Raw genomic sequence first — 26,300 nt, 5'->3', positions numbered from 1 at the left:
CTCCCATGGGGTGCAGGGCCCAAGTTGGGCCATCCTCCACTGCACTCCCGGGCCACAGCAGAGAGCTGGCCTGGAAGAGGGGCAGCCGGGACAGAATCTGGCGCCCCGCCTGGGACTAGAACCCGGTGTGCCGGCGCCGCAAGGCAGAGGATTAGCCTAGTGAGCTGCAGCGCCGGCCTAGAAATAGGGCTTTTAGAAACTTGATAATTCAGTTAAATTGCTTTCTTTCTTTTTTTTTTTTTTTTATTTATTTTTTTTTAATTTTTTTTTTTTTTTATTTTTGACAGGCAGAGTGGACAGTGAGAGAGAGAGACAGAGAGAAAGGTCTTCCTTTGCCATTGGTTCACCCTCCAATGGCTGCCGCTGCAGCTGGCGCACCGCGCTGATCCGATGGCAGGAGCCAGGAGCCAGGTGCTTTTCCTGGTCTCCCATGGGGTGCAGGGCCCAAGCACCTGGGCCATCCTCCACTGCACTCCCTGGCCATAGCAGAGAGCTGGCCTGGAAGAGGGGCAACCGGGACAGAATCCGGCGCCCTGACCGGGACTAGAACCCGGTGTGCCGGCGCCGCAAGGTGGAGGATTAGCCTATTGAGCCACGGCGCCGGCCCAGTTAAATTGCTTTCTTAAATGAGAGGTATGAAGTACTTTTTTCATAATTACAGATTAGATAGTGCTAATGTTCTGTGTATAGATTAGGAAATTGACCCTTTACTGTCAGTTTTTGCCATGGTTATGGGAGGTGAGGTGATTGTTCTGTTAACAAACATCTCTCCCAGTTGAATAAGACTTTAAGTTTTCTGTAGGTCTCTACCCTGGCAAGTACTGTATATTTTTCTAGGCATATGCAGGTATTCAAAAGGGTTTCAAAAGGTTCATGGAAAATAGAATTAAAAGTTTATTTTGGCACAAAAAAGAGTGTTGAAATTCATGTACACAAGGAGTCTTCAAAGAGTTCATAAAAAAAAAGTATTATGAAAAAGCAGTGTATGAATTAAAAAAAAAATTGTACCAAAAATCAAAAGGTAGAGTTACAGAGAGAGAGAGAGAGAGAGAGAGAGAGATCAACATCTGCTGGATCACTCTCCAAAATGGCCGTATGGCTGGGTAAGCACATGGGCACTTTCTGCTGCTTTCCCAGGCTCATTAGCAGGGAGCTGGATCGAAGTGGAACAGCTAGGGCTGGAATGGGTGTTCATTTGGGATACCAGTGTACCAGGTACAATGCTGACCCCTTGTACCAAAAATTATGAGTTCATTTTCTACAAACTTTTTGAAGTACCTTTGTACATGGATAATAAAGGCTGTGTGTGATTATTTCACCTAATGTTACACCAGGCTATGTGCAATGGAAAAAGTTAATGAAAACAGGCCGGGGCGTGGCTCAATAGGCTAATCCTCCGCCTGCAGCGCCGGCACCCTGGGTTCTAGTCCCGTTCGGGGCGCCGAAATCTGTCCCGGTTGCCCCTCTTCCAGGCCAGCTCTCTGCTGTGGCCCGTGAGTGCAGTGGAGGATGGCCCAAGTGCTTGGGCCCTGTACCCGCATGGTAGACCAGGAGAAGCATCTGGCTCCTGGCTTCAGATCAGCCCAGAGCGCCGGCTGCAGCGCGGTGGCCATTGGAGGGTGAACCAACAGCAAAGGAAGACCTCTCTCTCTGTCTCTCTCTCTCACTGTCCACTCTGCCTGTCAAAAAAGTAATGAAAACATAAAAATAACTTCCATCTGTTAGAAAAACAGAATAAATACATATTATAAAGAAAATTACACAAAGTAGTAGAGTGAGGCTTCCAAATCTTACAAATGAGACTGTTTTCATGAATATTTAGGAGTTACTTGAATGATCATAAATTGCATAGGCTAACGTATGTATTATTTCCATTCTCAAATCAGTTTATGATGTAGTGGAAGAGAGTATAGCTGCCAGTCTTTTATGTATGTAGACACACACAATAAAGATGGGCCTATCTGATTACAACATCTTGAATTTTATTTTCTCTTTCCGATATTGTTTGAGAGATTTGGGTAAAACGCAGGGATAATCTGAGGATGTGGCATACAGTTGGAAATAAGAGAAAGAATGAATGAGGAAAAATGGGAATTTGTGATGCTCTTTCTGTGAGAGATCTAATAATTGCTGACCTCATGTCATCACTCTTGATTTTTCTACCTTTACGAACATACTTATAAATGTAAATCTATGGTTTCCTGAATTCAGAGAAATATATTTTATTGGTGATTAGCATTGTGGAAGCCTGATGTCATTACACAGTTTTGATAATGCATAGAAGAAAGAAATGATGAAAATAAGCAGTTTACTCTAATCGAGTGAACAGATTTTATTCTAGGATTATGGGCTCACTTATACAGTCATCTCACAGTTTTATACCTGTTTTTGAACTATTGCATAATTAAAGGTGTCTTTGGGAAGTTTACATCCTAGACATATTGCCTGTTATATACCAGTGATAATAACCAAGTCGTTGTTCTAATTCAGTTCTTTAAAGTTTTAAGGAAAATACTTAGGAAAATATAAGTAGGTTTTCAATACATTAATGGTGGTAACTATTTTTTTCTTAAGGATACTCATACAGATAGTCAAATTTAGCATCTAAATGATCTAATTGTAAACTTTTATGTTGGACTCAGTCCTGAATTGAGACTCCAGAGAATTCTGTTAGGGGTGAGTTATCTTTAAAATACTGTGTTTCTTGGATTTAGTTTCACCATGGGATTCTGCAAAGGATCTCTCAGGTATCTGTCATGACATACTCATTCTACAGAAGATACTAGAGCAAAATTTTAGTCAAGAATTACTGAATACCAATATTATTTTAGAGATTGTCTCATAGAAGTAGTCTGTCTCAGGGCTGGCATTGTGGCACAGTGGAGGAAGCCACGGTTTGCAATACCAGCATCCTATATCTGAGTGTTGGTTCCAGTCCCAGCTTGCTCCACTTCCAATCCAGCTCCTTGCTAATGCTCCTGAGAAAGTAGCACAAGAATCTGCCACCCATATGGGAGACCCTGATGAAATTCCATGCTCCTGGCTTTGGTCTGGCCCAGCCCCGGCTGTTGCTGCCATTTGGGGACTAAAACAGCAGAGGAGGAGCTCTGTTTCTCTCTCCGTCACTCTGCCTTTCAAATGAATAGAACACACAGTAGTCTGTGCTAATCGGTAACATTTTAAATTGTATGATTGCTGCTTGTGCTTGCTAAATGTTGAGAACAGGTAAGAGGGAGAGTGAGCAGCCTCATTTCTTGTAAATTTTGACCAAATTTAAATGAAGAGCTTTTTTTCTTTTTAAGATTTATTTTATTTATTTGAAAGGCAGAGTGAGAGAGAGAGAGAGCAAGGTCTTCCATCTGCTGGTTCGCTTTCCAAATGGCCCCAACAGCCATAGCTGAGCCAGGCCAAAGCCAGGGACCAGGAGCTGCTTCTGGGTTTCCCACATGGGTACAGGGGCTGAAGCACTTGGGCAGTTTGCTTCTGCTTTCCCAGGCCATTAGGAGGGAGCTGGATTGGAAATGGAGCAGCCAGGACTCAAACTGGTGCCATTATGGGCTGCTGGCATCGCAGGTGGTGGCCTTACCCGCTATACCACAATGCCAGCCCCAAGGAAGAGCTTTTAATTTAATATTATCCTCAGTTTGTTTATGTTGGCTTTAATTCCATCAGGTTGTTGTGTTAGCCAGTGATGAGAAAATCAACAAAGATTTTCTTTTTGGTCATAACTACATTACTAGAAGAAAGCATTTTATATTAAAGAGTTTTGTATTCCCTTAGCTTCTGTGGTCTGCAGCCTACTGAGCTTATGTTAACACATGAATAACTAATCCAGATGGCTACACTGTTAGAGGATATAAAACCAAAACCTAATTCAGGAAGCTATCCACTTGGCTCATCTTTGGATGGGTTCCATTCTAATTAGTAGTGACTTTCTCAGTTTGCTTTAAAATTTAATTTTTAACTGCATATTTTCTTGATCTTTACCTAGGTTACAAAATGTCCTCCTATGCTTGAGATCTACAGACTACATGTCCTACGAGAACTAACCAATGGTTTTTCATCTACTGGATTTATATTAGAAACATAAATATGGTGCCAAAAGAACTCCTTATCTTTCCCTGACTACGATTTATTTGGAGATGCATTTGTATTGAAGAGAGGTATACACACTAAGGATACTTGTTGTACAAAGACTGTCGTGTAGGATCATGGACCATCCTAGTAGGGAAAAGGATGAAAGACAACGGACAGCCAAACCCATGGCACAAAGGAGTGCACACTGCTCCCGACCGTCTGGCTCCTCCGCATCCTCTGGGGTTCTTATGGTGGGACCCAACTTCAGGGTTGGCAAGAAGATAGGGTGTGGGAACTTCGGAGAGCTCAGATTAGGTAAGAACTTTGTTATGTCAGTGTCTTCCACTAACTACAATAATAACAATAGCTATGATAAACTTTGGTATGTTTTAAGACAAGCAGAAATTTTTTTTTACATAGGACCTGTTATAAGACCTGTGTGTAATAGATTTTTAAAGTTTTAACTGATTTTGAGACTTGAAGATGTAGGTAGATCTGCATGCAGGTATCAGTAAAATCCAGATTTTTATTTAGTAAGTCTGAAGTAGAACCTTAAGTTATGCATTTTTAGCAAACTTCAGGTGATGCAGATGCTATTGGTCCTTCAACCTACCTTACCTTTGAAAAGGTAAGAGTGAATTTTTACTCAGTAATCCCCTGACTTAGAATGCAAAAATATGCATTCTTTTTAGAGTGTTTATCCAACAGTTACTGTTTGCATTACTTCCTATGGTTCCCAGCCTTAATATTGAATTAGAATTCTGAGGAGAAATTATGCAATTTTATTTTCCAGGCAAGGAAATGGATTTTCTATTTTAAGTATGAATTTATGAGTGAGATGACACTGTCAAAATCAACCAGTTTAAAAATGTGAAACTGGGAAGATGGTACATTGTGTATTTATCATTTTTATTTTTATGTTTTAATTAATTAAATAATTTTTTAAAGGAATACAAATTTCATTAAGTACAACTTTATGGTGGGACACCATACCCACCCTCCAACCACACTCCCACTCTCCCCTTCCCAGTCCCATTCTCCATTAAGATTCATTTTCAGTTAACTTTGTACACAGAAGGCAAACTCTATTATGTATGACGTCAGTGACCAGCCGAGACTCTTGGCATGAGTTGCCTAGGCTATGGAAGCCTTTTGAATCTACAAACTCTGTCAGTACCATAAGGCCATAAGCAAAGTGGAAGTTCTCTCCTCCCTTTAGAGAAAAGTACATCCTTCTTTGATAGACATTTCTTTCTGCTGGGGTCTCATGTTCCTTCATGTAGAACATTTTTGCCACAGTGTATTGGCTTTCCATGTCTGAAGTGCTCTCACAGGCTTTTCAACCAGATCAGGAAGCCTTAAGGGCTGATTCTGAGGTCTTAGGGTTACTTAAAGCGATTGTCATTCTATGAGTGCTGTGTGGACTGCTTCCCACGTTGTAACATTCTCTTCTTTTTAATTCCTTCTATTATCATTACCAGACCAGTTTAAAGATATGAAACTGGGAAGACAGCACATTGGGTACTTATATCATTTTGAATGGGTCTCCCTATTTGATTAGGGAAGAGAAAATGAAAGACCTGATAATTGGAGATCAGCTTAGAGAATGTAAAACAATCCCCTTTTTCATCTCAAGTGCTTTCTTTTACTTCATAGCTGTTGGAAACTGAATTACTGTGAAGATTCATTGTCATAAACTTTGACCCTTAGGAGAAGGGGAGCATGAGATGATCGTTGTTTGTTACCTCTGCTACTTCTGTTGACCCTACAGACGAAGATGGAAAAGGTCTTACCTCTGATCCTTTGCAGGGGGCCTTGAAGGCATCACTACAACAGCCAGAGATCACAATGTACAGAATTGAATTTAGACATGCTGAGAATGAATTTATTTTTACCAGTAGAAGTCTGGGAACCTGGAATTTCAAGACCTGACTAGCATAATAAAAGGGTCTTTATATTTAGAGATTTGTTCATGTTCAGGTTAGCAAAGCCAGCAGATGCTACTGAGAATAGGAGTAACGTGTGTTATTTCACACGGCTTGACTTCCTAGCAACTACTGAGTTGCTTTAGCAACTAGTTTCACGAATATTCATTTGTGTAATGGATTGACTTTGTTTTAAAAATTACAGTACTACTTGCATTAGATTATGACATAAACAACCACAAAACTATTACTGAGAGGAAATTTCTAATGCCTATAAATTTATGCATTCTCACAATATCAGAAAATTTTTCATTTTTGTGAAGGCGAAGTAAAACCTTGATCAATGAAAACCAGACATATTTAATCATTAGAATCTAAATTTTTTATATAGGAATAGAATTTTTTATATAGGAATAGAAAAATCCAGTTAAAAAGTTAGATTTTTAGCTCATGTATTTTCAGAGTAGTTTTGTTTTATTACCTCTAATGAATCTAGAATCATTTTGATATTTCTCATTTTGACTTGCGTTATAATCAGTAGAAAGAACTTGTCTTTTCAGTAATTTTATTGTGTGCTTACGAGATTTTCATATTATTATGGCCTTGTATCTAGCAATACTTTTTACCAGCAGAGGCACTTTCAGAATCATTTGACATCTTCCTACTGTCTTGCTCTGGCAATAGTAAGTAGAAGATTTTGCAGAGAATAGCAGATGTAAAGTAGGAAATCCCAGACTCAAGGCAGGTGCAGGTAGGCCTCTACCACAAGGTCCTGCTTCTCCAAACTGATTTCATTTTCTAGCCTGTCTGTACTGTCTCTCAAATGGGCAAATGCATTCCACTTACAGTTCCTTCTGCTGACAGAATTCTTTCACTAAAATCTTGCATAATTAGTTGGTTCTCATCCTTCAGGCCCCAGCTTGTATGTTACCTTCTCAGAGAAACCTTCTGTGACTTTTCCTTCTCTTCTGTTTAAAGTGAATCCCTCCTTCATTGCATTCTATCCCATTCAGCTTCTTTATTGTATTTTATTTATTTGAAAGAGTTACAGAGAGATAGAGACAGAGAGAGAAGTCTTCCATCCGCTGGTTCACTCCCCAGATGGCCGTGATGGCCGGAGCTGCACCAATCAGAAGCCAGGAGCCAGGAGCTTCCTCCGGGTCCCACACACAGGTGCAGGTGCCCAAGGACTCAGGCCATCTTCTGCTGCTTTCCCAGGCCATAGCAGAGAGCTGGATCAGAAGTGGAGCAGCCGGGTGTTGAACCAGCGCCAATATGGGATGCCAGCACTGCAGGCCAGGGTGTTAACCCTTTGCGCCACAGCTCCGGCCCTGATTAATGTGTTTTGATTCTCTGCAATTCCATTATCCATTGAACAACTACTTGTTGAGTACTTCCTGTCTGGTAAACTTTGGGAGGGAGTGAAATGTAGTTTCTGTCCCCAATACTACCACAGTCTAATGGTGGAGAGAAAAAGAACAATTACAATACCAAGTGATGAGTATTATAATAGCATAAAAACTGTATTATCAGAGATGATTAATGAACATTTTAGAGAGGAGTATCACTTGATAATTGGACAGGAATTCCACTGGTGGGCTCAAGGAGGACAGGATCTCCAGTTGCAGGATGCATGGGCACTAGGTGTTTGAAAGTACTCAGCATATTATTAGAGCAGCAGCTAGTTACTCATGGCTGAGTCACAGGATGTGAAGTAGAAGAGTAATAGATGAAGCTGCTAGGAAAGTTGAGACCAGATTGTAAAGTGTTTGCATGTTATTAAAGCATTTGGACTTGCTCTTATAGGCAATGGGGTGGAATCATCAAGGATTTCATAACAAAGGAGACATGGTCTTCTAGAAAGATGATTCAGGTAGTTGCAAGATTAGATTATATAGAAAAGAACTTGATGTTTAACAGATTTTGCTCTAATTATGGTACTTAACCACACTGTACTTTCTTTTCCCATCTCTAACTCAAGATATGAATGACAGATAGTACTTTGTGCATCTTCATATTCTAAAGTCCTTTCATTGTGTATGGGTTATAATCCTCTAGTACTTGTAATGTTTGGCCAGGTCAGAGATGGCACAATCTTAGTTCTTAGCTCTGAAAATGGAAAGCAAGATGAATACAGGAAGTAAGATAGACAGAGGAAGGGGCAAATTTACAGGGAAGTTTCAAAACAGGCAGTCTTTTATTTTCCCCCAGAAACCTTTTATTTAATGAATACAAACTTCATGCATTTTATAAATACAATTTTAGGAATATAGTGATTCTTCCCACTATATCCGACCTCTTACCAACCCTCTCACCCCACTCCCTCCTCTCTCTTCTATTCCCATTCTTTTTTTTTTTTTTTTTAACTAAGCTCTATTTTCGATTAACTTTTTACACATACAGTAAACTCTGTACTAGGTAAAGTGTTCAACAATTGTATGGAAAAAAAAAATAACTGTTCCTCAACAGTCGAGACAAAGAGCTGTTCAGATCATTGTATGTCAAGTGTTAATTTCACCTCTATAGATTAACTTTTATCAATCTTTTTTTTATGCATGGCATCAACAAGCAAAGTGCAGTAGAAATGAGGCTGCTGACTTTGCTTTCTTTGTGTTATATCAATATCTTTTTTGCATTGTGTGGCATATAGATTACCTTTTAAAAATTTTTTAAGTTTTGACAGGCAGAGTGGACAGAGAGAGACAGAGAGAAAGGTCTTCCTTTTTTTGCTATTGGTTCACCCTCCAAGGCCGCTATGGCCGGTGTGCTGCAGCCGGCGCACCGCCCTGATCTGAAGCCAGGAGCCAGGTGCTTCTCCTGGTCTCCCATGGGGTGCAGGGCCCAAGCACTTGGGCCATCCTCCACTGCCTTCCTGGGCCACAGCAGAGAGCTGGCCTGGAAGAGGGGCAACCGGGACAGAATCCGGTGCCCTGACCGGGACTAGAATCTGGTGTGCGGGCGCTGCAGGTGGAGGATTAGCCCTAGTGAGCCGCCGCGCCGGCCTATAGATTACCTTTTAAGTGTTCTATTAGTTATCACAGATGAGGGAAAACATATGGTATTTGTCCTTTTGGGATTGGCTTATTTCACTAAGTATGATGTTGTCTAGTTTCTTCCATTTTTTGCAAAGAACAGGATTTTATTTTACTTTTTACCACTGTGTAGTATTCTGTGGTGTACAAATCCCATAATTTCTTTATATAGTCTTCAGTTGACTCCATATCTTAGCTGTTGTGAATTGAGCTGCTGTCGCTCCCCCTCTTCGTGGAGGAACGACACAGGACCCTGCGCTGTTCTTTCGTCTGCTCGGCCCTCCCCGGGTTTGCTGCTGGTTCTTCCCGGGTTGGCTACCGTCCCTTCCACCTCCGTGGAAGGGCGGTTCCCCCTGCCACATTCCCCACTTCCGCGGGGGAGCGGCACACTGCCAGCCGGCTCTCTCGGGGGCTGCACAGGTGTTCCTTCAGATAGATGTTCCTCTTAGATGTTCCTGGTGCATGTTCTCTCTCTCCTCCTTTATAGTCCTCTTCCACCAATCCCACCAAGGAGAGCCTGGTGGAGTCCCAGCCCCAGCTGTTAGGACAGTTGGGGGAGTATACTGTAGAATAGCAGATCTCTCTCTCTCTCCCTCTAGGTCATTCCATCTTTCAAATAAATGTTTAAAAAAAAAAAGAGAGAGAGAGAGAGAGAGAAATTAGAAAATAAATGACTCTGACAAGAGAACGCAGCTAGCTTGCCACAGTATTGGAACTAGAGTCCAGATCTGGAACATCTCATGTTTCTGTTATATTCCATGTAGTAGTTCCGCTGTACAAAAAGTGTACAGCTGAAATACTATATGATGCAGGAAAAAAGACTGAACACAATATTGGAAAAATGTCTGATTCAGAAGATAATAATCAGTGGCATTTAATAGGATTACTCCCTACCAGTGGAGAAAGTATTAATAAAGTATAAAATTATAGCTAATAATTTTTTCCTTAAGGAGCAGTATCTAATTTCTATAGTAGACCATCCCCAACTTTAATCTTCAGCAATATTATAAGGATGGAGGTGGAAAAACATTGGTAAATTAATTATTGCAAGATATCTATTTTGAAATGTAGAGTAAAAGCAAAGTGAAGGATATTATAAACACTGTACTTTAGTCAAATAATAGGCTAAGAGTAGATGTTCATAATTATGTAGTCATTAATTTTAGCAAATTATATTGTACATGTTTTTTTTGGAGTACAAAGATCATAAATGAGACAAGGACCCTACTGGTGCAGAGTTCAGTATTTGATAAATTACTTTGTAAATTTATAACTGTACCACAGCAGAAAGTGTGTAGAAGACATAGTGGTATCTTAGAAGGAGAGGGTGCTCTCTGCTGGGATTTACAGATGACAAAAGCTAGCACAAAGGAGACACTTGGAATATTTTTTTAAGATTTATTTTTATTTATCTGAAAGACAGAGTTACAGAGAGAGGCAGAGACAGAGAGAGAAAGAGAGGTCTTCCATCCGCTGGTTCACTCCCCAGATGGCCACAATGGCTGGAGCACCGATCATGAGCACATGGGTGCAAGGTCCCAAGGACTTGGATCATCTTCTGCTATCTTTCCAGGCCGCAGCGGAGAGCTGGATCAGAAGGGAGCAGCTGGAACTAGAACCGGGTGCTGGTGCTTCAGGCCAGGGTGTTAACCTGCTGCACCACAGTGCTGGCCCCGACACTCAGAATCTTAATTTAAGTCAGACAGCAAGGAGCACAGGGCAAGGACGGGGGACTGAGAATGGAGGGCAGAGAACATGCTAAGAGGAATGAGTACCATACAGAGGCATCAAGGTATGAAACACATTGCTACAAGAAAACATGAAGCATTATCAGTGCCACTGGGAGTGCATGTGGCTAGGATGCTCCGCATGGAGAGCTAGTATCAAAAAGTGAGGCTGATCATCTAAGCAGAGCCTGGTCTTTGAGTGGCTGTGGACCACGATACAAATTTTGGACTTTATTCCATAGACCATGATAAAACTTGAAAGGAGTTGCATGTCACCTTTTGATTTCTCCCCACCTCCTCACCTTGGAGAAGATAAATTAACCAGTCTGATCTCATTTCCCCTCCCTACAAAAGGTAGTTTCTCTGTGCTTTTGGAAAACATGCAGCAATCTTTTATCAAACAGTGCTCATCTCTAAATAATAGTGAGAGTGCCTCCATTTTGTCTCACTGGCAAAAAGCTGAAATAGTAGATGTCTTGTAATTTCAATAATTTTTTTTTAAGATTTATTTATTTACTTGAAAGTAAGAGTTACACAGAGAGAGGAGAGGCAGAGAGAGAGGTCTTTGATTTGCTGGGTCACTCCCCAGTTGGCTGCAACAGCCAGAGCAGCGCCGATTGGAAGCCAGGAGCCAGGAGCTTCTTCCAGGTCTCCAACGTGGGTACAGGGGCCCAAGAACTTGGGCCATCCTCTGCTGCTTTCCCAGGCCATAGCAGAGAGCTGGATTGGAAATGGAGCAGCCAGGACTTGAACTGGCACCCATATGGGATGCTGGCGCTTCAGGCCAGGGTGTTAACCCGCTTCTCCATAGTGCCAGCTCCTTAAGTAATTTTAAGTGTTTTCTTTGATTAAAGGGCTCTTCAGAGTAGTTTGGGCAGATGGTTGTATTGTGCAACTAGAAGTTAACATAATCACACTATAACACAAGTAAGAATGCCTTTTTGAGGTTACAGTGCTACTTTTTATCCTTGTTAGTCTATTTTATAAACTACTTTAGGAGTTGTTTAACAAATGATAGTTAGGTAGTTTGTATTTCATCATCCAAAGTATGAAGAAATTTAGGATAATTCCAATTCATGAAGCTTTTTTTATTTTGTTTTGTTTGGGGGATTATTTAGGTAGACTGTTGTAACATCAAAAAATTTATAGCAAAGTCTTTGTTCAGTTGTATGAATGTCTCTGTGTGTGTACTTTTCTTTAAATAGAATTGGGATTCTGCTTTTGCTTTTTCTTCTTCCTTTTTCCTTCCCTTTTCCTTTCCTGTTTCCTTTTAAGGCAGAGAGAGATACCATCTGCTGGTTCACTCCACAGATACCCAAATGCCCAAAGCAGTTGGAGGTAGGCTAGGCTGAAGCCTAGAACTGAAAACTTGATCCATGTTACCTGAGCTATCACTGCTGCCTCCCAGGATCCACACCAGCAGGAAACTGATGTCAAAAGCTGGAGCTAGGCACTGAACCTGGGCACTCCTGTGTAGGGTATGAGTGTCCTAACTAGAATTTCAGCCACTAGGCCAAACACTCCAGCAATTCTGCTTCTTTATTTACTAAATTGCTAAGTGATTTTCATGATTTTAATGTTAATAATTTCATTTCTTTTCTTCAAGTAGATTAGTTAACTGTACAGTTGGGCTTTCAGTTACATCTAGTTAGTGTTTATTATAAATAAAGTGACAGACATTTTCTTTTTTTCTTTTTTTTTTTTTTTGGACAGGCAGAGTTAGAGAGACAGAGAGAAAGGTCTTCCTTTTCTGTTGGTTCACGCCCCAAAATGGCTGCTATGGCTGGCGCGCTGCGCCGATCCAAAGCCAGGAGCCAGATGCTTCCTCCTGGTCTCCTATGCGGGTGCAGGGCCCAAGCACTTGGGCCATCCTCCACTGCCTTCTCAGACCACAGCAGAGAGCTGGACTGGAAGAGGAGCAACTGGGACAGAATCCGGTGCCCCGACCGGGACTAGAACCCAGGGTGCCGGTGCCGCCAGTGGAGGATTAGCCAAGTGAGCCATGGCACCAGCCCTATAATTTGTCTTAATAAGTTCCATCTCTCTGGAGCAAACCTGAAGACTAGGAAATAAACCAGAACAATAAAACTAAAAACCCCTTAGCAGCCAAAACATATATCTTAGGATCTATGTACCAAAAACTTTCTGTACTTTAGACCTTCATTGTTTTTCTTAAAGCTTCTGTGTTCTGATTTTATATATGACATTGCTTCAGGAATTTTGTAGAAAACGGAATTAAAATATAAGTTTGTTTTGGTGCAAAGAATTTTGAAATCCATGAATAGTTTTTTCATGATGCATGTTTTTAAGAATTTTTGAAGCCTTTTTGTATGCATATGTTTGTATACACATCCATATATGATCATTAGTGAGAGAACAAACTTCACAGGACAGAACCTGTATGTAGACTATCCATTTCTACTTCACTAGCCCTTAAGAGTGTCACATAAGTGAATAGTTTAGTTATTATTCATATTGACCATATTCCAGATTCATCAAGGAAACAAGTCAGAATCATTGTTCTCTCTTTTTATAAAGTTTTACGTATTTTTGTTTATTTGAAAGGCAGAATAACAGATTTTTCATCTGCTGGCCTAATCTCCAAATACCCACAACAGTAGAGGCTGGGCCAGGCCGAAGCCAGGAGCCTGGAACTCCCTCCACGTCTCCTATGTGAGTCATCAGCGGTGGCTTACCAAGGTTTACATCAGCAGGAAGTGGATCAGGGACTCAATCCAGGCACTCAGACATGGGATATGGGCATCCCAAGCAGTGTCCCAACTGCTGCACTAAACTACAATCCCTATCATTCTTCTGAGACCTGTAACTTCTTTTCTTTTCTTTTTTTTAAAGATTTTATTTATTTACTTGAAAGTCAGAATTACACAGAGAGAGAGAGAGAGAGGCAGAGAGAGAGAGGTCTTCCATCCGATGGTTCATTCCCCAATTGGCTACAACAGCTGGAGCTGGGCTGATCCGAAGCCAGGAGCCAGGAGCTTCTTCTAGGTCTTCCCATGTGGGTGCAAGGGCCCAAGGACTTGGGCCATCTTGTAATGCTTTCCCAGGCCATAACAGAGAGCTGGATTGGAAGTGGAACAGCCGGGACTCGAACTGGTGCCCATGTGGGACGCTGGCACCGCAGGTGGTGGCTTTCCCCACTAAGCCACAGTGCCGCCCCTGTAACTTATTTTCATCATAGAAATTTTACTTATTAACTTTATTTAAGGTGTATTATATCTGGAAAATTTGCTAACATTAGTTTCCTAGTTCATGTGGTTTCTTTTTTTAAGATTTATTTATTTGGAAGTCAGAATTAGAGGGAGACTCACACACACACACACACACACACAGAGAAAGGGAGGGCAGGAGGGAGGGAAGGAGAGAGGGACTCCATTTGCTGGTTCATTCCTCAGAAGGCTGTGATGGCCAGTACTGAGACTGGCTAAAGCCAGGTCACCCATGTGGGTGGCAGGGGCCTAAGTAGTTGGGCTCTCTACTACTGCTTTTCCCAGCCATTATCTGGGAACTGGATCAGGAGTGGAGCAGCCAGGACACAAACTGGTTTCCATATGGGATGCTGGTGTTGTACATGGTAGCTTTATTTGCTATATATACCACAATGCCTGCCCCATCCTAGTTCATGTTTAAGAACTACTAATGCTATTTTAATTAAAAGGTATAATGTGAATGAGTCAGTATTAATACAAAAATACGTATGTTGAATCCAAAATAAAGTTTAAACCGTTCCATTTTTAATAATATAAAAAAGAATGAAACATGAGTAAATTTGACAAAATGAGTACAAAATTTATGCTCTAAGAACCAAAAACATTATGCAAGAAATTAAGAACTAAATACATGACAAAACATCCCACTTTCTTGGATCTTAAGAGAATATTGTTATGATACAAGCACTCATCAAATTGATATGTGCATTCAGAATAATTCCTGCCGGAATCACAGCTGTAGAAATTTTTTGTAGAAAAATTTTTTGTAGAAAAATGTAGAAATAATTTTTAGAAATTAAGAAAGCAGTGTTAAAACTCATATGAAATTGTAAGGGACTCAAAAGAACCAAAACAATTTTGAGGAAGAACAAACCTGGATGACTTATACTTTTGGTCTCAAAACTTACTACAAAGTAGCAGTAATCCAGACAGTTCAGTATGAGGATAGAAATACAGATCAGTTGAATAGAGTTGAGAAGTCAGCTATGTTGCTTTTGGACAAGTATGCCAAAATCATTATAACAAATTTACTAGAATAAATGAACAGCCATGTTCAGAAGATTAAACTTAAGTCCTCACCTTCATACCATATATAAAAATCCCAAATATATCAAATGACCAAATATATTAGCCAAAACAGTAAAACTCTTTGAAGAAAGAAAACATAAGAAGCTTATTTCCCTCATCTCCAGTCCATGGTAGTAGATTCTTAGATATGACACCAAAAGCACAAAATGTAGAAAAAAATTAGATCCATTGGACATAATAAAAATTAGAAACTATTGTGTTATAAGGAACACCTTCAAGTAGGTAAAAACTGTCGACATTTAACCCATTGATTAAGATGCCTGCATCCCCTATCAGAGTACCTGTGTTCTACTGCCCTCTCTGCCTCATGATTCCAGCTTTCTTCTAGTATAGACATCAGAAGGCAGCAGTGACAGTCCAAGGATTTGGGTCCCCACCACTCACATAGGAGACATAGATTCAGTTCCAGACACCTGACTTTGGCCTAGTCCAGCCTTGGCTTTTGTGAGTATTTGAGGAATGAACTAGCAGATTGAAATTCTCTCTCTTCATCTGCCTCTGTCTCCTGTATCTCTGTGTTTCAAATAAATTAAAAATAATTAACAAAAACTACTTGAAAAGGAAAACTGATTCTTGTGATAACAGTCCATACAAATTGCTTTTGAGCATGGTAGTTGGGAATTACTGATTGGGAAGAGACAAAAAAGCCTACTGGGGTGCTCACAATGTACTCGCTCCAAAAGTGATTGCATTAATTTAGTTTGTGTATATAAAGAAAATATACTGAGCTATATACAGTTAAGTTTTGTATCCATTATCACATGTAAGTTAAACTTCAATGAAAGAGAAAAAAAAAAGTAAAGCAGAATGACCAAAAAGATGTGCCATTTGTGCAAGAAGGTTAAAATTTGTTTTCTTATATTAATAGCTGTATGTATCAGCGGCCTTTACACAGCTTTCCAATGTTTTGTAGAATTAGTTGCTTCACAAACACTGGCTTTACACAAAGCTGAAAATTATGTGCCAGACTCTTTAGGAAAATGTCTAAAATAGTAAGGCAGAACTGTTTTAAAAAATAAGAAATATATAAGTTAATGTTGCTGTTCATGTGAATTCTTTCATTAAAAATACATATAGGCCGGCGCTGCGGCTCACTAGGCTAATCCTCTGCCTTGTGGCGCTGGCACACGGGGTTCTAGTCCCGGTCGGGGCGCCGGATTCTGTCCCGGTTGCCCCCTTCCAGGCCAGCTCTCTGCTATGGCCCGGGAGTGCAGTGGAGGATGGCCCAAATGCTTGGGCCCTGCACCCCATGGGAGACCAGGAGAAGCACCTGGCTCCTGGCTTCGGATCAGCGCTGTGTGCCGGCCGCAGCCAGGGCCACGGCGGCCATTGGAGGGTGAACCAACGGCAAAAGGAAGACCTTTCTCTCTCTCTCTCTGTCCACTCTGCCTGTCAAAAAAAAAAAAAAAAAAAAAAAAAAAAGAAACAGGACATATGCATCTGTGGGATCTACCAAGTTCTTAGATCTGTGGATACTCCAATGTGTGCATTACTTGAGGTGCCTAAATAAAATGATATACATATATCTAATTTTACTGCTGCTATAATCACATTATTATCTGTATTTCCTTTAGATGGGCATTAGCTTCTAGAATGAAGGCATACATTTTTATTGGCAGGGAAATATATTTGACTATTTTACCTGATTATCAAGTAATTGACAGTCATGATTTTTCTTCATATGAAATTGTTTGCTTTAGAACCTTTGGGCCTTTTCTTCTATCTGGTGGTTGAAATGTCTTTGATACTGTCACATCCATTTACATAAGTTTTCATTTGTCTTTTAATTTCCCACTTTGATAATGCAGAGGCCTTTAAATAGCAAATAATTAATCTGTTCTGAAAAAGTACTTCAAATCTGTTAGAGACCCATAATGAAATATTTACTACTAAAATGATAGGACATTTGGAATTTGTTTCAAAATAATTCAGTTTTTCAAATTGGGTGCTATTACAATGAGGGGAATCATATATCTGAAAATTTGTGTAATAAAAATGTTGAAGTAAAAGTAATACTTTTTCTGCTGCAGAACACTATTTTTTCTAGAACGATTCATTCCAGTTTTTTCTCCATCACTATACTGTAGAAAGTGTTAACATTTTCTTTGAAAATGCTGCATATGCTCCCTATGAGGTGTGGGCCAGGCTTTATTTATGAATAATGACTTCTACCTCATCCATTCCTTTAACTCCTGTCCTGTTTACCTCACTCCACTCAACCTCACTACAGATTGGCAGCTACTTGAAATACCATAATTTTTCTTATTAACAGATTGATCAAATCATCATGTTTATTACTTTAGGAAAATCATACAAGCTAATCACTGTCAAAAGCTTTTCATCTCAAAATGAAATAATTGAAATTGCTTTTCAGAAGGTATTTATTGGGCGCTGGTGGCCTGCAATGCTGGCATCCCATTTAGGTGCCCGTTTGTGTCCCTGCTGCTCCACTTGCAATCCCGCTTTCTGCTATTGGCCTGGGAAAGCAGTGGGAGAATGCCCAAGTGCTTGGGTTACTGCACCCACGTGGGAGACCCAGAGGAAGCTCTGTCTCTCCCTGTCTCCCTCTATAACTCTTCCTCTCAAATAAATAAATATTTTTTTAAAAAAGGTTTTTATTGATAGTTTTTCTTGAACAAAATTCACGGTAAAGAATAATTATATTATGAGACCAGTGTTGTGACATAGTGGGTTAAACTGCTGCCTGTGATGCTGGCATCCCATTTGAGTAGATTGGAGTCCTGGCTGCTCTGCTTCTAGTCAGGCTCCCTGATGATGTTCCTGGGAAAGCAACAGAAGGTGGCTCGAGTTCTTGGGCCCCTGTACCTATGTGGGAGCCCAGGATGGAGCTCCTGGCTTCGGTCTGGCCCAGCCCTGGCCATCATGGCCATTTGAAGAGTGAACCAGCTAACAGAAGATTTCTCTTTCTCTGTTTCTTCCTCTTTCTGTGTACCTCTGCTTTTCAAATAAATAAAATCTAAAAAAAAAATTATATTGCCATCCAACACACATAGACAATATGTATGTATATAAAGAATGTATTGATGAAGACATTCTCTTTAAAAAAAAAAAAGGTTATTTATTTATTTGAAAGACAATGTGCTTGAGAAAGGTTGAGAGAAAGAAAGAGAGATATCAGGATCTTCCATCCACTGGTTCACTTCCTAAGCGCCCTCAACAGCTGGGGCTGGGTCAGGTGAAGTCAGGAGCCAGGAATTCCATCTGGTCTAATACGTGAGTGGCAGGAAACCAAGTACTTGGGCCATAATTCTCGGCCTTCCTAAGTTCATTGGCAGGAAATTGGTTTGGAAGCGGAGGAGCTGGAACTTGAACCAACTCTCTAAATAGGATGTGGACATCCCAAGTGGCTGCTTAGCCCTCTGAACTACATTGAAGACATTCTTAAAAATAAATGCTTAAATATATTTTCTTTGCACTCTACTAATGGAACATGCCTTGCAGCTTATGAAACATTTTGGCATTATTTGTTAATAATAAATATACCCTGCAACATCAAGCTTTGAGAGTTAATTTTTGTGATTAACTACTTACCGTATGGATCCTCCTTACTGCTAACTGCTAACCATTTTGGAAATGTTTCTGCATGGTGTATTAATAAATCAATAGTGTTAAGTTAGTAAAAATTAAAAATTCCTCTGGCTGCTTCCTTGTTATCTTCTACACTTAATCTTAGCCAAAGGGCTGAGAAGCGATTACGTATTATCTTCTCACCCCTAATCATAACTCTTGCTTAAAAAGACATTTCTCTGGGTAGAGGATGCAATAGACCAACCTGACCTCCTTGCTCTAAGCAAGCACGGTAGCCAATTTGAGTTAGGTAAAAAGTGGTTAGTAATTTTAACCACTAATTGCCTCAAGTTCATTTGGCTGGAATTTTTTAAATTCCAGGTAATGTTTTATACTTTTACTACTTTGACTTTTTAGGGCAAGGAAATGTAACAGCCAGAGCTCTAACCTTGGGAGGGAACCTGAGTCTGTGTGTTCCTTTATCACTGAGACTGTGAAACTGAGACCTGCTGGTTCTTTGAAATAATCCTGTCTGATGAAGCTTACGGTAAATGTTGCCTTTGTAGGTAACTTACTGCAACAGGAAGTCTTCATTCACAGGGGCTTATGGGCAGCATCACATAGAGGACTGCTGCTTCAAAAGGGCTGAGTTTAGATAAAAAGCTCCCAGAACTACTATGTAAGGCTGTATTTTTTCCAGGAATAATTAAAGAACCCCATAGCCAGGAAGTGAGCTTGGGAGATGCTGTGGATTTTGTGCAACAGCTACTAAAAGCTTTGCGTGCTTGGGATTGTGCCATCTCATCAATGGTCTTTTTTTGTCCTTTATACTGCCTGCATGTCTCATCATTATTGATATTTTCGCTTTTAGCTGAAGCGGTTATTCATTTTTAAATGGGCAGGATTTTAACCCTCAATCTTTGTAATTAAATTCTTCCAGAGCAAAAATTTTGAGTACTGTATATCACTGGGGATAGTGGCTAAATGATTGTCTAGACTTCCACATGGCTGCGTTTTATGTTAGCCTGTTCAGTTTTAATGACACATATGCCCCTGGCAAAGAAATTCATTTGAGGGGCTGGCACTGTGGTGGAGCAGGTAAAGCCTCTGCCCACAGTGCCAGCATCCCACATGTGCACAGGTTTGAGTCCTGGCTGCTCCACTTCCAATCCTATGCTATGGCCTGGGAAAGTGGTAGAAGATGGCCCAAGTCCTTTGGGCCCCTCCACCCGCATGGAAGACCTGGAAGTGAAGAAGCTCCTGGCTCTTGGCTTCTGATCAGCACAGCTCCAGACAATGCAGCCATCTGGGGAGAGAACCAGTGAATGGAAGACCTCTCTCTCTCTGCCTCTGCCTCTCTGAAACTCTGCATTTCAAATAAATGAATAATTCTTTTTAAAAAATTAATTTGAATGGTACTTAGCTCAGGCGAATTGAGTCACCTTCAGTGCCTCTTAAGAAAAAGGGTAAGTGGGTAACATATATTTATGGAGAAAGTAAGGAGACACAGGTAAGCTGGCATTTTGTGACATTTCAGCCACCATGTTTGGTGTTACATAGACTGTCTCATTTATTATGCTTTTGCAATAGTATTCTTTTGTGTAAATACGAACATTGAAGCTGAGAGACATTTTATAATTTATCACTTCAGTTTATAGGGAATTTGAAGAAGAAGGCATTATAGAATGGTAGATGGTCATTGCTTATTCCTCCTGCCTCTTTTAAAAAAAGATTCACTCATTCGTTTGTTTATTAAGCAGAGCTGCAGAGGGAAAAGGAAAGACAGGGAAAGGGAGAGATCTTTCATCTGCTGGAGCAAGGGCCTCCGTTTGGGTCTCCCACATGAGTGGCAGTGGCCCAACCATCTGGGCCATCAGCTGCCTTCTTAGGCGTACTAGCAGGCTGCTGGATCAGAAGCAGAGCAGTTAAGACTCAAACTCCTAGTCCAATATGGGCCCTTCTCTGTCCTGGCTCTTTGTATTCTCCACTAATTAAGAGCATCATTTTTGACATCCTGTTTTCCTTATCTGTCACATTTTGAAATTATCCAAAAGCATTAGCTTTTTCTTCAAAATGCTTTGTTTATTTGAAGATTTATTTATTTATTTGAAAGGCAGAGTTAGAGGAAGAGACTGGGATCTTCCATCCACTGGTTCACTTCCCAAATGGCCAGCATCTGGAGCTGGGCCAGTCCAAAGCCAAGGAACCTTGAACTCCATCTAGGTCTCCCAGATGAGTGATGGGGGCGCAAGTACTTGAGCCATCACTGCAGCTTTCCCAGGAATGTTCGCAGGGAGCTGAACTGGAAGTGGAACAGCTGGACTTCAATCAGTGCTTATATGTGATGCTGGCATTACAGGCAGCTGCTTAACCCATTACACCACAATGCTGGCCCCTGTAATCCTATTTTTTTAAAAACATTTTTTAAATGTTTAATTACTTCTTTATTTTATAGGTAGAGAGACCGAGAGCTCCCATATGGTGGTTCATTTTCCAAATGTTTAAAACAATCAGAGCTAAGATCCAGGATCTCAATCCAGGTCTCCCAAGTGAGGGTCAGGAACCCTGTTATTTGAACTGTCACAACTGCCTCACATGTCCACATTAGCAGGAACCTATAGTTGGAGCTGAAGCTGAGTATTGCACCTGGGTACTCTGATATGGGATGCAGGCATCTTTTTTTTTTTTTTTTAAGATTTATTTATTTATTTGAAAAGCAGAGTTACAGAGAGAAGAGAGAAGGAAAGAGGCCTCCCATCTGCTGGTTCACACCCCAGATGGCTGCAACGACTGGAGCTGGGCTAGGCCCAAGAGAGGAACCAGGAGTTTCTTCAAGGTCTCCTGTGTGGGTGCAGGGGCCCAAGGACTTGGGCCATCCTCCTCTGCTTTCTCAGGTGCATGAACTGGAGCTAGATCGGAAGTGGAGCAGCGGGGACTCCAACCAGTGCCAATATGGGATGTCGGCATCACAGGTGGCCGCTTTACTCCGTATCCAACAATGCCATTCCCCTACCCCAATATTATTTTAGTCATCTTCCAACAATTGTTATTTCATACCTGTAATAATAATAGAAATAATAAAAAGTATATTTATTTGGCACTTTGTGATGTACAGAGTACTTTCATGTGTTCTATGATATGTGGTCCTTGCAACTACTCTATCAATTAGACATTATTCTTCAAATATTCTGCTATAAAAATGATCTATTCATCTTTCTAGTTATTCCATTCTCTTGTTTTATATACTGGGGCCAGGTTAGCGTTTTGAAACTAAAATTTCCACCATTTGCTTTTTATTTATTTTGACCTTGAATTTTTTTATTTTTACAATTAGTTTTTAACAGATTCAATATAGTTCATAGATACAATTCTAAGAACATAGTGATACTTCCTTCCCCTCTCCCCCTCTTCCCCTTATCCTTCCCACCTCCTCCTTTATTTTCTTAGTTTTTGAGATAACATTTTAAATTTATATTACAGTAAAACATAATCATACTTCATCAAATAAGAAGTTTAATAAGTAAAAAATAAAAACACCGTAGTTAGAATATAGGCAACGGCTATAAACAATAGTTGAGGCTGTTGCTGTGGCTAACTTGGTTAATCCTCCGCCTGCGACGCCGGCATCCCATATGGGCACACCGGGTTCTAGTCCTGGTTGCTCCTCTTCCAGTCCAGCTCTCTGCTGTGGCCTGGAAGGGCAGTGGAGGATGGCCCAAGTGCTTGGGCCCCTGCACCCGCATGGGAGACCAGACAGAAAGAATCTCCTGGCTTCGGATCAGCGCAGCGCCGGCCATAGCGGCCATTTAGGGAGTGAGCCAATGGAAGGAAGACGTTTCTCTCTGTCTCTATCACTGTCTAACTCTGCCTGTCAAAAAAAAAAAAAAAAAAAAAAAGTTGAATGAAACAGTGACTGTTTCACCCCTATACAGTAAATTTTAACATAATCACAGATCATTAAACTTGCAGTAGTATAACTTCTTCTTCTTTTTTTTGACAGGCAGAGTGGACAGTGAGAGAGAGAGACAGAAAGGTCTTCCTTTGCCGTTGGTTCACCCTCCAATGGCCGCCGTGGCCAGTGTGCTGCGGCCGGCGCACCGCGCTGATCCAATGGCAGGAGCCAGGTGCTTCTCCTGGTCTCCCATGAGGTGCAGGGCCCAAGTACTTGGGCCATCCTCCACTGCACTCCCTGGCCACAGCAGAGAGCTGGCCTGGAAGAGGGGCAACTGGGACAGAATCCGGTGCCCCGACTGGGACTAGAACCCGGTGTGTGGCGCCACAAGGCAGAGGATTAGCCTAGTGAGCCGTGGCGCTGGCCAAGTAGTATAACTTCTTATAAGGTTTTATTTATTTATTAGAGGGGCAGAGTTACAGAGAGAAAGATCTATCCACTGGTTTACTCCCCAAATGGCTGCAATGGCCAGGGCTGGGCCGATCTGAAGCCTGGAGCTAGGAGCTTGTTCCGGATCTCCCACGTGGGTGCAGGTGCCCAAGGACTTGGGCCATCTTCTACTGCTTTCCTAGGCCATAGCAGAGAGCTGGATTGGAAGTGGAGCAGCCAGGACATGAACTGGCACCTATATGGGATGTTGGCACAGCAGGCGGAGGCTTAGCCTACTATGACATAGCACCATCCCTAGTAGAATAAGATTCTTAACCATTGGTTCAACAAAGGTATAAAACAAAGTTTTACAAAACCATATTTGTAGCAGTACTAATGCATGCAGGCATATTTTTTGTTCTTTGTTTTTTATTTGTTTTGTTTTGGTTTTAAATTTTAGATCTCAATGTACAAGGGAGAACATGTGGTATTCGTCTTTTCTGTGTGTAGCTTATTTCATTCAACATGATGTCCTCTAGGCATTTGCTTTTATTCTTCTGAACAGAAATTCAGTGCACATTTGCATTTAAGATTATCTATAATCTGATTCTAAATTAGTCTTCCTAGGGCAGGCATTGTGTTAAGCCACTGCTTGGCCTGGGATATGAGTCCTGCCTAGCTTCCAGTGCACTTTCCTGCAAATGTGTGTGGGAAGCAGCATTGGATGGCCCAAATACTTGGGTTCCTGCCACCCACATGGGAAACCTGGAGAGAGTTCAGGTCTCCTGGTTTCATTCAGCCTGGTCCAGTCCCAGCTATTGCAGGAATTTGTGAGTGAACTAGTAGATGGAAGATGTTTCTATGTTTCTCGCACTGTTTCTCTGCCTTTTAAATATATAAACTTTTTTAAAAAAATAACATTTTAAAAGTTGTCCTAGGATTTCCTCACTGGAAATTTCTGTGTACATCAAATCAATTTTATTACTTAAAGCAAATACCATATGTCAGATACTGCATCATTGTTCGTGTTGATATTTTCAAATGCCCTTTAGTTCTGTTAATGCTTCCAGGGCTTACTTGAAGTGCCACTTATGCCCAAATGCATTGCTTTCCCTTCCAAGCTCTTCAGCTGACTTGTTCATATTTCTGTTTTAACACTCATTACATTATGTAATTTACTTGAAAAAACTTTTGAGTCACCACGAGCAAGGTCCTGTTTGAAAGCTAGAATGCAGTCTACAGGGTGAGGATGAATATTGCTCATTATAGATTTTCAGTGTCTGCTTATGATGCGTATTGAATATTGAAATACTTTCCCCTACCAGAGGTCTCTTACTTTTCTAGTTAATTTTTTATTCAGCCTACAAGTAATTACGCAGAATCACATATCTGATTGTGTCACTTCCCTACTTTAAAACCTTTCGGTTTATTTAACTTTTAAATATTTATTTATTTATTTGAAAGTTACAGAGAGAGATTGAGATCTTCCATCTGCTGGGTCACTCCCCAAATGTACACAGTGGCCACGACTGGGCGAGGCTGAAGCCAGAAACCTAAGACTCCATCCAGGTCACCCACAAGGGTGACAGGGGCCCAGGAACTTGGCCATCTTCCACTGCTCCCCAGGTGCATTAGTAGGAAGCTTCATCCAAAGTGCAGCAGCCTGGATTCCAACTAGCACTCCAACTAGCACTAAGTTACTAGGCAGTAACTTGGCTGACTGTGCTGCAGCACTGGCCACCTTATTAAATATAATTTTAAAAGATTGTTTTGATGGGATCATTACTCAGAACAAGTAATTTTTAGAGGCTTAATGCATTAACATATAGTGTGGGAGAGGGTTCCTATTTTCTTGTGCTTCCTTAAAAAGACAAGTTGTACATCTTATAATGGTTTCTTAGCTGCTTGGCAACCTGTTAGTGTCCTCCCCCACTTCTTAAAATTTTATTTATTTATTTGAAAAAGTTACAGAGAGAGAAGGAATGACAAAGAGAGATCATCTACTGGTTTACTCTCCAGATGGCTACAACAGCCAGGGCTGGGCCAGGCCAAAGCCTGGAGCCAGGAGCTTCATCTGGCTCTCCCACTTGGATGGCAGGGGCCCAAACGCTTGGGCTATCTCTTACTTTCCCCAGGCTGTTAGCAGAGCGTTAACTTCTGATCCAAGAACTTGGATCAGAAGTGGAGTATCTGGGCCGTGAACTGGTGCTCATGTAGGATGCTGGTGTCGCAGACAGTGGCTTTACCTGCTTTGCTATATAATGCAGGTCCTGTGAGTCCTCTTTATTATGTTACTTGCAGATGAAAATTATTTCTAAATTACTATACTCTTTGGCATGTACTTATCAACCTGACAGCAGTATGGAAAATACAGTGATTTATGGAGTACCTAGGTTTGCGCCCCAGCTATGCTCCTGATTCCAGCTTTCTGCTAATGTACACCCTGGGATCCACCAGATGATGACTCAAGCATCTGGGTCACTGCCACGCACAAAAGATAACTGGATTGAGTTCCTGTCTTCTGCCTGGTAGTTGTGGGCATTTGAGATGTGAACTAATGAATGCAAGTTTTCTGTGTCTTTTTCTCGGTCTCTTTGTTTACTCAGATAAATATATTTAAAGAGTAGTGATTTAGTTATATTGCAAATGGCTTTTTATTTCCAAATCAAGTGCTTTGTTTTTCTTTATTATAATAATATGTTCTGTATAAAAATTCAAAAATGCTAAGAAAGTCATTTCATAACTTTAATATATCTTTCTATGTTCTTTTCCATGCATCAGCTATACACACACACACACAGATAACATTAACTTATGTGTATTATTTAAAAAGTGGTCATAAATGTAACATTTCATCAGTAAGGATTTTGAGTGTAAGAACATCCTGAAAACTTAGATAAAATTGCTACCCTCAAAATACTTACAGTCCAGATGGATAACACAGTGCAAAAATATAAGAAGCAATACGAAGTTTAATACAGAGGCTAAACTATATGGTGTATATGAAGCACCCAGGAGGAATTAAAAAGTTAAGACTGTAAGGATCCGTGGGGGCGGGGCTGGGAGAGGTGAGCTGAGCTAAGTGGGCAGCATGTAGTATGAGCGAACTAAATGATAGCTGTTTGCTCTCATCTTCATCACAATGCCAAATTCTTGGTCTAGATGTCTAGGAGAATGTTGATTCCTTTTGCAAAAGTGGGGAAATTGAGAGGAAAAATTATCTTAGGAAGAACTTTGAAATGTCCAAGTGTTGTCAGGTGAAGATCTACTTCCTGAAGTGCATAAAGACACTAGAGTTTTGTTGGATAAAAATAGTCAAGACAGCTTTGAGAATCACCCACTTACAGAAAATAGATGAGTTCTCTGAAGGTGTT

General features: G+C 40.8%; 1 protein-coding gene across 19 annotated transcripts in view; it reads left to right on the top strand.

Annotated features, from left to right (window-relative positions):
- Positions 1-26,300, top strand: part of CSNK1G1 (casein kinase 1 gamma 1) — a 211,151-nt gene that overhangs the window by 69,474 nt on the left and 115,377 nt on the right. For 15 of the 19 annotated variants that reach the window (XM_070054371.2, XM_051821876.3, XM_002718121.6 and 12 more), the window contains one exon: positions 3,992-4,392. The exons of the other annotated variants lie outside the window; for them this stretch is intronic. In XM_070054371.2, coding sequence (XP_069910472.1) covers positions 4,212-4,392 — 181 coding nt within the window. In that variant the 5' untranslated portion in view covers positions 3,992-4,211. The remainder of the gene's footprint in view (positions 1-3,991; positions 4,393-26,300) is intronic. 19 annotated transcript variants of the gene reach the window in all.

Source organism: Oryctolagus cuniculus, chromosome 12 (assembly GCF_051225735.1).
Source record: "Oryctolagus cuniculus isolate XC-2025 breed Fujian yellow rabbit chromosome 12, ASM5122573v1, whole genome shotgun sequence".
Taxonomy (NCBI): Eukaryota; Metazoa; Chordata; class Mammalia; order Lagomorpha; family Leporidae; genus Oryctolagus; species Oryctolagus cuniculus.
The sequence above is the reverse complement of the archived record's forward strand: the minus strand, read 5'-3'. Positions and strand labels throughout refer to the sequence as shown.